The following is a 12,072-nucleotide window of genomic DNA, read 5'->3' as shown; positions in this document are numbered from 1 at the left end:
GGGACAGGGACAGGACAGACCAGGACAGGGACAGGACAGACCAGGACAGGGACAGGACAGACCAGGGCAGGACAGGGACAGCCAACAGGGGAGACCAGGCAGGAACAGGGATAGGATAGACCAGGTAGGGACAGGGACAGGACAGGACAGGACAGGGACAGGGGAGACCGGGTCAGGGATGAAACAAGCAACAGAAGAGAGAAGAGAGGGTCAGAAGTGATGGACTTGGGGAGGTGCCTGGGGTTGGGAGTGGCCCCAAGGGTACTGAAATGTGGTGGGTGGATTGAAACCCACTGTGACCCACAGGACCAGCCCTCCTCCCTTCCCTGAGGCTGGGGTCAGGGAAAGAGACAAGGAGAAAGGATTTCCATACTTAGCTCAATCGGGAGGGTGACGTACCTAACCACCCCTCCCCTCACAGGGGGTGAAGGGGAGGAGGTGGCCATGGGGAGGGGGAGGGGCTGGGAGAGATGGGGGAGGGCTGGCCCTCCCCCCACCCAGGGCCCAGGCACCCACCTCTTCCACCTTCTGGGGAGAGAGGGCAACAGGGTCAGAGGTGGACCAGGTGTGCCCAACCCAGCTCCCCATACCCACCAAGGGTTCCCCGAAGCAGCAGCACAAGGACGGGCAGGGGGCAGAGCCTGCCCCCCAACTGTGAGGGGGACAAGGCCCCCAGGACACAGCAGCTTGGAGCACAGAGGGGCAAGGGACACCAGGAGCAGGGCCATGAGGGAGGCAGAGTTTACTGAGAAGAGGGAGAGGGTGGGAATAAGAAATGTAGGAAGCTGAGTGGGGAGGAGAAGGAGGAGGAAGAGGAGGAGGAAGAAGAAAAGGAAGAGGAGGAGGAGGGGATGGAGAGAACCTGGCCAGAGAAGGCCGGCGGAAACAGAGGGTAAAGAGAACAAGGGAGGAGGAGGGGAAGGTGAGGATGGAAGAAGCCCAGAGACAGGCAGAAAAGGGAGGTCCAGCAGCAGAGATGACTGGGACAGGCAGGTGCAGACTGCAGTAGCAATCCCAAGCGCCCTCCCTGGGCCCTCTATGCTGCCCTGCCCTGCCCAGGCCCTCCCAGCACCGCAGCAGACACCTCTCAGTCTCGCCATTGTCCTCCGTGCTCTCTGGGGGCACCAGGGGCTCCAGGCTGGTAGGGCCCTGTGGAGGTGTATCCCCTGGCTCCTGCGGGGTATCCACACCTATGGGTAGAGGGGTGTGGGTGGAGAGAAGAGAGCTGGTTGGAAGGCCTCTGATGTGGAGTTCTGCCCTGTAGCTGTCTCAGTCTTCCTGACCTGTGCACTGAGAGAGGGCTGGAAGACACTCAGTGCCTGGCAGTTAACCACCTACTCACTCAGCATTCAGTGTGAGAGGACAGAAACATGTTCAGACCTCAGAGCACTGGAGTGGGGCTAGCACCAGAAGGAGGGGGCATTGTCACAGAACTACAGTGTTCTCCCACCTGAGGCAGGAGAGGACTGGAGGTGGCCAGTCCTCTGTCCACATAGCCTTAAGGGAAATAGGCAGACCCACTGAGAGGTGAGTGAGTCCAGAGAGGGAAGTGGCTTCTAGAACACAGCACAAGTAAGCTGTAGGAGGCATCTGAACCCAGATTACACAAGCTTCCGGGACCTAAGGGCTAAGATAAGAGACTTGCAGCTGTGGGGAGAAGGACAGAGTAAACTCATGGGGCTTTGGGGTTCACCATTCAAGATGACATAAGAATGTCATGTGGCCATTCCTCACTGAGATTCCAGGAAATGAGCCTCAGGGACTGTTGGAAACAGTTGGATTATAGGTCAGGAGGGATACAGCTCATCAGTACGGTTCTGGCCTAGAGTCCAGCAGTGGGGGTTAGGGCTGTTGCCTGGTGGCAGAGAGCTCGCCTACCATGTGTGAAGAGGAGTTCCAACCCCCCAGTGCTATAACCAAAGTCCAAAATAACACCACCTCCACAAGAAACCTAGTTCAGGGATGAGGAGACACGACACCAACACAGGTCAGAGCCCGAAGGGTAAGCTAAGACAGAGGAGCTAGAAAAGAAGCTGAGAACAAGGGAGATCTCTCAATGGGACAGGGGCTTTTATCTGAGAGGGAGCTCCTGACTCAGAAATGCTTACCTGGATCCCGGGAGTCGAGGCTGTCTGTAGACAGAGGGTGCAGGGAGATTCCTGGGTTGTCCTGCCCAGGAGTCCCAACAGTCCTGTCCCGAGAAGACGTACCCAGGCCTCCCTTCCGATCTGCAGGGCCTGGCTTCTCTGCTGGAAAGATGGCAAGGAAGAATGGAAAGTGGGAAATGACACTGTGCTCTTAGCCTTCTTCCACACTAGAAATCCCTCCACCCATGCTCAGTTCTCTATAGACTGTCCACTTCTCCCTCAAACCCAGGGGTCCAGACCCCAGCCCTCCTCCCTCAGACCTAGGGGTCCAGACCCAGCCTTCCTCCCTCAGACCCAGCCTTCCTCCCTCAGTCCTGGATGGACACCTTAGCTACAGGTTCATTACCATCAACCTCGACCTTTAGATGTCGACAATCTGGAGCTGAAACAAGAGTGGGACAGTGAGCTTGGATGGCCTGGGACGAGCAGGGTGGGTGGGCAAGGATGGGGCTAGCCCTCTTACCAGATGGCTCTCCCCGGTTCCAACGGGCAGGATCTAGGATACTGCTCAGCCCTTTCTTTGTCTTGGGGGGCTCATCTGACCTCCGATTCCCCATCACCTGAGGGAAAATGACGAAAAGGAAGGCTATCATTTCTAAAATGATATAAAGCAGAAAATGACTGCAGGTACCCAGGGGGATTCTTAGAGAGGACAGGCCCAGACTTGACCTCAGCACCTTTTTCCGGAAGAAGTTCCTCCCTGACTTCTTGTCCCCACTCTTGGTCCGGACCCCAAGGTGGCGCATATAGAGGCTGATGGCAGTGACCACAGCAGCGCTGAGGGGCGGAGACAGTGAGGTGAGGGCCCCCGGGGCTGACACACAGGAGCACACTATGTCCACAATGACAAAGACACAGTCCCCCACAACCCCTCAACCACTTCCTGTGGTTAGTGGAAAGAGGTGGCTCCCAAAGCCAGGAGCGAGGGTGCCGCTCCAGGGAGGCCACGGCCTCCCTCGGGCCCAGACCACGACTTTCTTTCACAACACTCCCCAAGGCTGTCACCTTTTCTCTTCATCTGTAGAGATGGTATGTCTGCAAAGAAAGAAATTTACAATGAAAGCATAGAACCTGGCTTCCCTGTCCACTGAGGCTCACTTCCAGACTGCTACCTCTTCAGTAAGCAGGGTAAGCAGGGTGGCCTCGGAAGGTCCATTTCAGAGGACACAAATGCTAGATCCAAACACATGACCACGGACAAAACCCAGAAACTTCAAGGGGACCCCAAAGTTATAAGAGTTAGGCTGAATTGAACTCTAGAATACAGACACTAAGAATATAGACACTAAGACTCTTGACACCAAGGCAGACCCACACTGGAGCCTGATTCCCAGTACACACTCACTGGATTTCCTCTAGGTGGGAGAGCAGCCGCTCTGCAACATGCCGCTCCCGGGCCTCATAGTTGCCTCGGTCTTTCCCAATCCAAGGTTCTAGCAGGCTCAGTTCCTGCTCCCAGGGCGTCATGCCCATGAGCCGCTTGGAGCGGAAGTCCTCTAGCTGACGGCTCACGGCTGCCTGCTGGCTCTGCACCACCTCTTGTATGAACCGCCTCTGGACATCCTCAGAGATGAGATCAGGCCGAGTACGATCTACAGATGTGTATGCAAGGGCTAGGGACCTCATTCCAGGGGGCCTGGCTCCCAACCTACTTAGATCACTGTCTCCACCCATGAATTCTAGTATTTCCCTGTGCTGCCACCATCAGGAATGAATGACTGAATCATGGCTTCCATCCCATGGGTCTCCAGGGAGGCTTGACCTTGCCAGAGACCCTCTCTTATCCCCAGACCCCACCTCTCCTTACCAAGTTCAAAAGCGACATTGGGAGGGACGGGCACCCGAAGAACCTGCTCAAGGGAGAAAGGAGTAAGGTGGCAGGAAATGTACCGCAGGAGGCCTTGGTGAGAAGGGTCTGTGGGAGGACACTGGGGAGGACCAAGGTTGGCAGGCACCTCCACAGGTGGACACTGGGAGAGGGATAGGGGCAGCTGGGAGGTGTCTCACCGCAGTCTTCTCCAGGAAACTGTGATAGAAGTCGAGGAAGGCTTTCTTGGCTTCTTTGGGGCCCAGTGAGCTTAGCATGTCTGCGTGCAGGCAGCAGAGCTGGGGACACACAGAATGGCACTCTTTCTCCTGGACCCAACCACCATACTCCCTCTTCTGACAGCCTAAGCAGCTTTGTGACCACTGTATGTGGGGTTCAGACATGATTTCCTCTGTGAAGTACACTCTGACCTCTAACCCAGCCGTTCAGGCTGGTCTCCTGAGACTCTCCAGGGGCACTGCTATGAACACTTTCTTATTCCTTTACAATTCTTACTACTAGCTATTCTAAGGATTTGGGGTACACCAGAGGCTATTTAGGAACCTGTCCCATCACCAAGACCACCATTATCACCATTTTGTAGGTGGGAACTTTTAACCTAGGTATAGTGGTGCATGACTATGATCCTGTCAGTTTCCAGGTAAAAGCAGGAAAATCAGGAGTTCAAGGACACTTGTGAGTGTGAGGCCAGGCCAGGCCAGATGAGATCCTGCCTGTTTCTAAAAACAATGGTGCGGAATTGGGAGTTCAAAGCTCAGTGTCTTGGCACCAGCCTGCACACCCATCCCTGGGGACTTCAGGCAGGAAGACCAGGGAGGAGTTCAAAGTCCCTGTCTCTCTCTCTCTCTCTCTCTTTTTTTTTTTTGTTTTTTTCGAGACAGGGTTTCTCTGTGTAGCCCTGGCTGTCCTGGAGCTCAGTCTGTAGACCAAGCTGGCCTCGAACCCAGAAATCCACCTGCCTCTGACTCTCAAGTGCTGGGATTAAAGGCATGCGCCACCAGCGCCCAGTTCAAAGTCCTTGTCTCAAAAAAAAAAAAAAAAAAAAAAAAAAAAAAAAAAAAAAACAAACTACCAAGAGAAAACAGCTTAAGCTGCATGGTCAAAGGATCACAGGTTCAAGGGCAGCCTTGGGCAACTTAGAGAAACCTTATCTCAAAATACAAGGTAAAGCCAGCACTGTCGGCACCTCCAGGCGCTGGCTTGGAAGAAGAAGCAGGAGGACGACTGCAAGTTCACGGCTCCATATAAGACAGTCTTTAGAGGGGCTGGCGAGATGGCTCAGTGGGTAAGAGCACCGACTGCTCTTCCAGAGGTCATGAATTCAAATCCCAGCAACCACATGGTGGCTCACAGCCATCTGTGATGAGGTATGACGCCCTCTTCTGGTGTGAAGACAGCTACATTGAATTAAGCCGGAGCGAGCAGAGGTCCTGAGTTCATTTCCCAGCAACCACATGATGGCACACGGCTATCTGTACAGCTACAGTGTACTCACACACATAAAATAAATAAATAAATCTTTAAAAAAAAAAAAAGACGGTCTTTAGAAAAACCAGAGTGTGGGCTACAGGGGTAATTCAGAAGGGAAGCACAGACTATGGATTCTGAGCATTCTAGCTCCGACATAAAAACCAAGCCTGGCAGCCTGTGTCTATAGACCTTGGGAGGGGGGGTTCCAGAGCTCATGCCTTGCCAATCCGATGTGATCATGAGACCATGTCTCAAAAATAAGGTGGGACCAGAGAGACAGCTTAGCTCCGCCTACTACCAGGCCTGACAACTGGAGTTCAATCCCTGGGAATTACATGATGGAAAGAGAGAACTGACTCCTAGGGGCTGTGCTCTGACCTCCACACATATGCTATGGCATGCATGTGTGCACACACAGGCACCCACACACATGTTCGTAGAGAAAATAAATTAAAAATTTAATAAGAGTTTAATTTAATAACAATTTTTAAAAGAGCTGGGTGTAGTGCTAATATGACTTTAACTCTAACACTTGGGAGTCAGAAGCAGGTGGATCACTATAAGCTCAAAGCTAGCCTGGTCTACACAGTAAGTTCCAGGACAGCCAGTGCTACATAAATGTATTTGAGACCCTATCTCAAATAAATAAATAAATAAATAAATAAATAAATAAATGGAATAAAATTTAAAAAGGAAAAATAAGGTAGAAAGAGATCAAGGAAGACACTGGATTTTGACCACTGCCTTCTACATACAATGCATATGTGCACACATACATGCACATACCCAAATGAACATACATACACCACGTAACACACACACACACAGACAAACACGCACACACATATACAATAAAAATAGTGAGGGACTTGGAAGGTAGCTCAGTGGTAGAGTGCTTGCCTAGCATAGCTAAGGCCCTGAGTTCAATCCTCAGTACCAACAATGAATAAACATGTGTGCCGGACCTGAGGGGTCTCAATGAACGCTAGAGACAGCAACTCGACTCGACTCACCAGGGGTCTGGAGCCAGCTCAAGACATTAAAGCCAGAACCAGTAGCCCAACATTCAAAAGGGGCTGTGACTTTGATCCGCCCTCCTGCCTGGAGTCTTAGCCTTGATATGCTCGATTCCTGTTCTCACTTATGTGCTAAAAGACATGACTGTTTCGCCTCTAAGTATAAATATCCCGTTTCACTAAGTAAAGATTACACCTCGATAAGCATCCTTTCCTGGTGTCGCTTCTTTGTCCCCCCTACCCGCTTATTTTCACAGAACCTCGAGTTCCCCCGTTCGTGAATTACCCACGGTATGAAGTGAAGCTGCGGGTCGGTTTCCTTCAAACATGCCTGCTCAATGTCACATGGTAAAGCCAGGCTCAAACCTAGGCAGCTGTCTCTGGCTATCTTTAAATACCATGAGCAATCTGCCTAAGGTACAGTGGTGAGGGACAGACAATAGTTGGGTGGGCAAGTGGGGCTCACTCATTCTTGCCAGGCATCTCCTGAGGTTGCTTATGTGCCAGTCTTCGGTGGGTGACACTGGAAATGCACTGGGACTCTGACTAGCTCCCACAGCTACTGCCTGGCAAGGGACATGTCCTTACTTGTGCTTGATGATACTCCTGCACAGGCATACCTTTTTTATTTTTTATTTTTTTTTGTCTTTGGTTTTTTGAGACAGGGCTTCTCTGTGTAGCCATGGTTGCCTGGAACTCACTCTATAGACCAGGTTGGCCTTACAAAGTCAGAGATCCACCTGCCTCTGCCTCTGCCTCCTGAGTGCTGGGACTATCGGCATGTGCCACCACTGACTGACGGCAGAACATTTTATATTTACTGGTTAACACATCTATGTCTGTTCTTCCCATCTTCTCCATATAATATGGAAGGTGAAGAACTTGCATAAGGGCAACTCCCACAATGCCGGGTCAAACAGAGCACTTCCAGTAGTCCTTGAGTTAAGTAGGGCTAGGATAGGAAACTCCTGTGCTCCAATGCTTAGGCAAGGACAGCCTCTATGTATCCAGGGAGGGACAGCTGCTTTTCTCAAGAATGTAGATGGAGAGATTGTATCTGTTCCTCAATTTTCCAACAGTTCCTAAAACTTGGTGTCAGGACAACTAGCCCTAGCCTTCCAGTTCATGCCTTTTTCTTGAGACAAGGTCTCATGTAGCCCAGGCTAGCCTCAAACTTGCTAAGTAGCTAGGATCCTCCTCTTCTGCTGAGTGCTGGGGTCACAAGCCTGGATCACTATGCTTGCTTTATGCAATGCCCAGGTTCAAACCTAGGCCTTTGTACTTGCTAGGCATATCTTCTACCAACTGAGCTACATTCCCAGCCCTCCTGTGCCTGTCTTTCTTCACCCCTGGGTGTCCCTGCCCATGATTTCTTTTAGTCTCCTAGTTTTGGTTGGGGGGATCCTCCGTGCATTTTCATGTAGCCTAAGACCCTTGGACATCCCCTGCCAAGTAGCTTGTGCTGGGTGGTATCCATTCTTCTTAGGAAGAGATCTAACCCCCCATGCTCCCACCTCATAACCCCCCATCCCATACCCATCTACTTACTCACCCACCCCCAGCCAGTGCTGTGGCTTCTTGCTAAATCAGGGACTGGGGTTTCTACTCTATAGGTGTTTCTGGACCACATAGTTCTATATCTGTGTCTCCTAGGTGTTTCCTGCCTGGCCCTGGATGTTTCTTTTGTTTGAGGTCAAGTTTTGCCATGTAGCCTTAGCTGTCTATGAAGGTGTGGCTATCCTCCAGCCTCAGCCTCTAGTGTGCTAGGATCACAGGTGTGTATTATCACTGCAGGCTCAGGACGTTTCTAGGTTAGCATCCACATGGAGTTTGTCTGGGTATTTAGATCAAGGTTTAAGGCACTCTCTAAGTCTAAGATGGCTAAGGGAACCAACTCCTTGATATAGGACTGGTGACACCTGCTGAGAAGGCTTTGCTGCCACCCCCCAGCCCTCCCCACTGCCAAGGCCAGCTGGGTGAAGGACAGAGTTACTAGCTTGAGATGCTTGAAAAGGGCAGGACATGGCATCTGTCAGGATTCTAGGTTCTGCTGTATGTACTAAGGCCTGGGCTCCCTGCTTACTGAGCTGCTTACCGGGCATGTGCAAGCCTGTTTAGATCATATGCCAGCTTTTCCTATCTTGTCTGGGGCTCTATTTCTAAAACTTATGCTGTGTTCTGGATTTTCCAGACCCCTTAGTTGTCCAGCTTCGTTCCTCCTCTGCTGCCCCCACCCACCCACCCGTCCCCCTTGTATCCTCACCAGTGGTCCTGGCTCGAACTGCAGGGCCACGTGCTGCAGGAGGGCCATGAGGTGGGCTGGGCGTCGTTTCACTTGCTCCAGGCTCTGGAATTGGCTGTTTTGATCTTCTGAGTTCTGGAGGGTGGAGACAAGGGAGCTGAGTGCCACAGGAGAAGAAGGGACATCCTAGGCTTGCCCTACCCAGTCTCTCACACCCCTCAATGAGGTTTCATGACAGGGAAATGGAGGTGAATGTGAGTATGCTACAACCCAGACAGTAAAGGCAAGAAGTTGGGAAGAAGGAATGAGACTTGATGTTACTGAGCCATTCCTGAGAAGGGATGTGAGTCAAATGGGGGAGGGGTGGTGATAAGCTGGGGTTAGAATGAGATGGGTGGGACTATGATAGACTGGTGGGACTATGGTGGAGGGTGACACTCATCACTGTATGGGGTGGGAGATGACAATGTGAGCAGAGAGGACACATCCCAGGAGAAAGAACTGGGTCCTTGGTGGACACTTTCCCATCCTACCCTGCTCACCGCCTCCAGCTCGTTCTCAAAATCCTCATCCTCAGCCCCGATGATGATGGACACCAGGCCAGACCGGGGAGGCCCTGGGGCCTGCAAGGAGAGACAAGACTTCAATTCACAGGGCTCCCTACCTCACAGAGCACTCGAGCTCCCTCACCTTGGCTCAGATCTTTTCCCTGCACCGCACTTACCGCCCCTCCGGCGACTTCCCCCATCTCCAGGACTCCACCGGGCTGCGGGAGAGGAGAAGCAGTTAGGGGTGGGGAGGAAGTGCCCGAGGCTGGGCAGTTACTCACAGATTCCTGGCCCAGGTGCGGAAGGTGAGTAAACACCACCACCCCCCAGCCTCCTAAGCTCAATGGAGCCACTGTGTGGCCACAAAGAGCTCTTCACAGCCCTGCAGAGGCGGAGAGACCAGGGGCAGGGGTGGGGGTGGGGGTTGGCGAGTGTTGGAGCCTAGGAGCAAGGGTCTTTGGGTGGGCTGCGTGGCTGTGGGTAAAACCACTAATTTGGGTCACTAAAGAAGTAAGGAGCAGGGACCCAGAGGGCTGGCTAGTCCTTAAGAGGGAAGGACTTTGGAACAAGCAAAATTAAAAGAACAGTCCTTAAAGAGAAGGTATGGGGTGGGTGGGAGGGCAATATACTCTGATCTGTGGCAGGCCTGGGCCAGGATGTTGCCTCTGAACCCACCAGCCCCATTTCCTGTGACAGGAAATGTCAATGGTGAACCCCCAACCTCCAACTCCCTCTACAAAAGAAAACTGAGTCCCTCTCAGTCAGGCACATTGAGCTCCTGGGCCCGGTGGTTCCCTACAGTTCCCAGCTTTTGTAGCCATGGTCCCAGAAAAATGTTGGAGGGGGTGGGGCTCAACGGCCCACTCTCAGGTGCGTGCTGCTCCCCTTCAATCTGAAGCAGTTGTAGCTCCCTGGAGTCTGGGACTCCACCTCTCCCCCCAGACCCAACTCATCCTTCCTATCATGTCTGCTGGCCCCTCCTCTGCCTCCCTAGCTCTCCTCCCCCCATCTCAGGACAGTTGTCCTTCCACAGCTGGTGTTGGTTCTGTCCAGCTCCATGCTGTGTCTCGTCTCTCTCCATCCCATCTTCCTTCTACTTTCCCTTTTCAGCAGCAGCTTCCAGACCCTAATTAGTCTGACTAATGCTGTGTGGATCAGTGTCAGGAGGGAAGGAATGGTGGAAAGAGCGTGGGGTGGACCAGCAGGGGGCGGGTCCCCACACCCCAAAGCTATTTATAACTCTGGCTGTTTGAGACCCGCCCTTCTCCCTCTCCTATGAGCCTCCTCCCTAGCACTCAATGAGCCATTGCTATGATTCTGATTTCTGAACAGATACTTTCTGGAGTGCCCAGAAGTCATGGTTGCAGGTTCTCCCAAGCAGGCGCCATTTGTATTCTTTCTTGGAACCTGTATCTGTCCACCATAAAAGCTCAGATAATTTCAAGATGTAAATATTGTTGTGTTTAATAAATAAACTTGCCAACTAAGACAGCAAAGTAACAGTGGTTATGAGAGATAAGCCCATCTAGTATGTGAGAATTGTCCTGGGTATATCAACTCAGTTTTTGCTTTTCTTTTTTCTAGACAGGATCTCATTCTGTAGAATGGCCTCAAATCTGAGGCCATCCTCCTGTCTTGGTCTCTCAAGTTCTGGTATTATCAGAGGGAAACACTGTGTCTAGTCCCATCAACTACATTACCTCCCCAACTACAAGCACCCATGTACACTCATCCCCTGAGAAACACGATGCCTTCAAAGACTACCCTTTTCAACCAGGCCTTCTAGGCTAGAAGCCATGACCACAGACCAGGAACTCCCATGCTCATCTCAGTCAGCAGGAAATATATTCACCTGAGAGACCTCTAAGGAGCCAAAGAGAGTTTGGGGCGTAGCTCAACGACAAAATGCTTGTTTGTCATGTAAGAGGCCTTGAGTTGTACCCTGAGCAGCACCAAACAAAGCAGCCAGATAAACCAAAAAGAGAAAACTTCTCAGCCGGGCAGTGGCGGAGGCAGCATTTGGGAAGCAGAGGCAGGTGGATTTCTGAGTTTGAGGCCAGCCTGGTCTACAGAGTGAGTTCCAGGGCAGCCATGGCTACACAGAGAAACCCTGTCTAGAAAATCAAACAAGCAAACAAACAAAAGAAAACTTCTCTTAGACCTACACCCATCTTCTTTCTTTCTTTCCTTCTTTCTTTCTTTTTTGGGACAGAAGACAGGGTTTATCTTTGTAGCCCTGGCTATACTGGAACTCTGTAGAGCAGGCCGGCCTTGAACTCAAGAGAACCACCCCCCTACCCCACCCCCATGCTGGGATCACATACCTGGCTTGCACACATCATCCAAAATGGCCCCCTTAACTGTCATGCTTAAGTTTTTATTAACTCACCCCTCACCCCCCCCAAAAAAAGAGAACCCAAGGAAGGTACGAAATTTGAACACCAGAAGATCCTGATTCTCACACACAGTTAACATGCATTATCTCCCCATCGCAATCATAAGGAACAATGGCTGACACTCACGTGTTCTCAGTATGTGTCAGACAAAGCAAAGATGGCACACACAGGCTTAGTTTCTATGCAGGGTTCAGGGTCTGTCTACAAATGTTAAGGTGGTATTTAATCCTCTTACTGACCCAATGAGGCCAGCATTATTTTGGTTTGTTTAGGGGAGGAGAGTGTCACTATTATTCTTATTGCCGTTATACAGAGGGGGAAATCGAGGCATGGCTTATAAGAGTCAAAGCCAGGATTCAGGTTCAGGCAGTCTGGTTCCACAGTTTAAATATTGAGCACACAGCATTGCTTCAAGACCCCCCCCC

General features: G+C 51.5%; 1 protein-coding gene across 14 annotated transcripts in view; it reads right to left on the bottom strand.

The window, feature by feature from the left end:
• Arhgef1 (Rho guanine nucleotide exchange factor 1) overlaps nt 1-12,072 on the bottom strand; it is a 24,332-nt gene that overhangs the window by 9,738 nt on the left and 2,522 nt on the right. For 4 of the 14 annotated variants that reach the window (XM_031385701.1, XM_031385692.1, XM_031385695.1 and 1 more), the window contains 13 exons: nt 9,428-9,469; nt 9,237-9,326; nt 8,725-8,838; nt 4,155-4,253; nt 3,955-3,997; nt 3,493-3,739; nt 3,153-3,182; nt 2,825-2,924; nt 2,611-2,707; nt 2,494-2,529; nt 2,109-2,249; nt 1,085-1,190; nt 400-528 (listed from right to left, as the gene is read on the bottom strand). In XM_031385701.1, coding sequence (XP_031241561.1) covers nt 400-528; nt 1,085-1,190; nt 2,109-2,249; nt 2,494-2,529; nt 2,611-2,707; nt 2,825-2,924; nt 3,153-3,182; nt 3,493-3,739; nt 3,955-3,997; nt 4,155-4,253; nt 8,725-8,838; nt 9,237-9,326; nt 9,428-9,451 — 1,256 coding nt within the window. In that variant the 5' untranslated portion in view covers nt 9,452-9,469. The remainder of the gene's footprint in view (nt 1-399; nt 529-1,084; nt 1,191-2,108; nt 2,250-2,493; nt 2,530-2,610; nt 2,708-2,824; nt 2,925-3,152; nt 3,183-3,492; nt 3,740-3,954; nt 3,998-4,154; nt 4,254-8,724; nt 8,839-9,236; nt 9,327-9,427; nt 9,470-12,072) is intronic. The other 10 variants (XM_031385704.1, XM_031385699.1, XM_031385702.1 and 7 more) reach the window with 7 other exon arrangements.

This window comes from Mastomys coucha, unplaced genomic scaffold, assembly GCF_008632895.1.
Source record: "Mastomys coucha isolate ucsf_1 unplaced genomic scaffold, UCSF_Mcou_1 pScaffold21, whole genome shotgun sequence".
NCBI classification, from domain to species: domain Eukaryota; kingdom Metazoa; phylum Chordata; class Mammalia; order Rodentia; family Muridae; genus Mastomys; species Mastomys coucha.
This window is presented reverse-complemented; position numbering and strand designations above follow the sequence as displayed.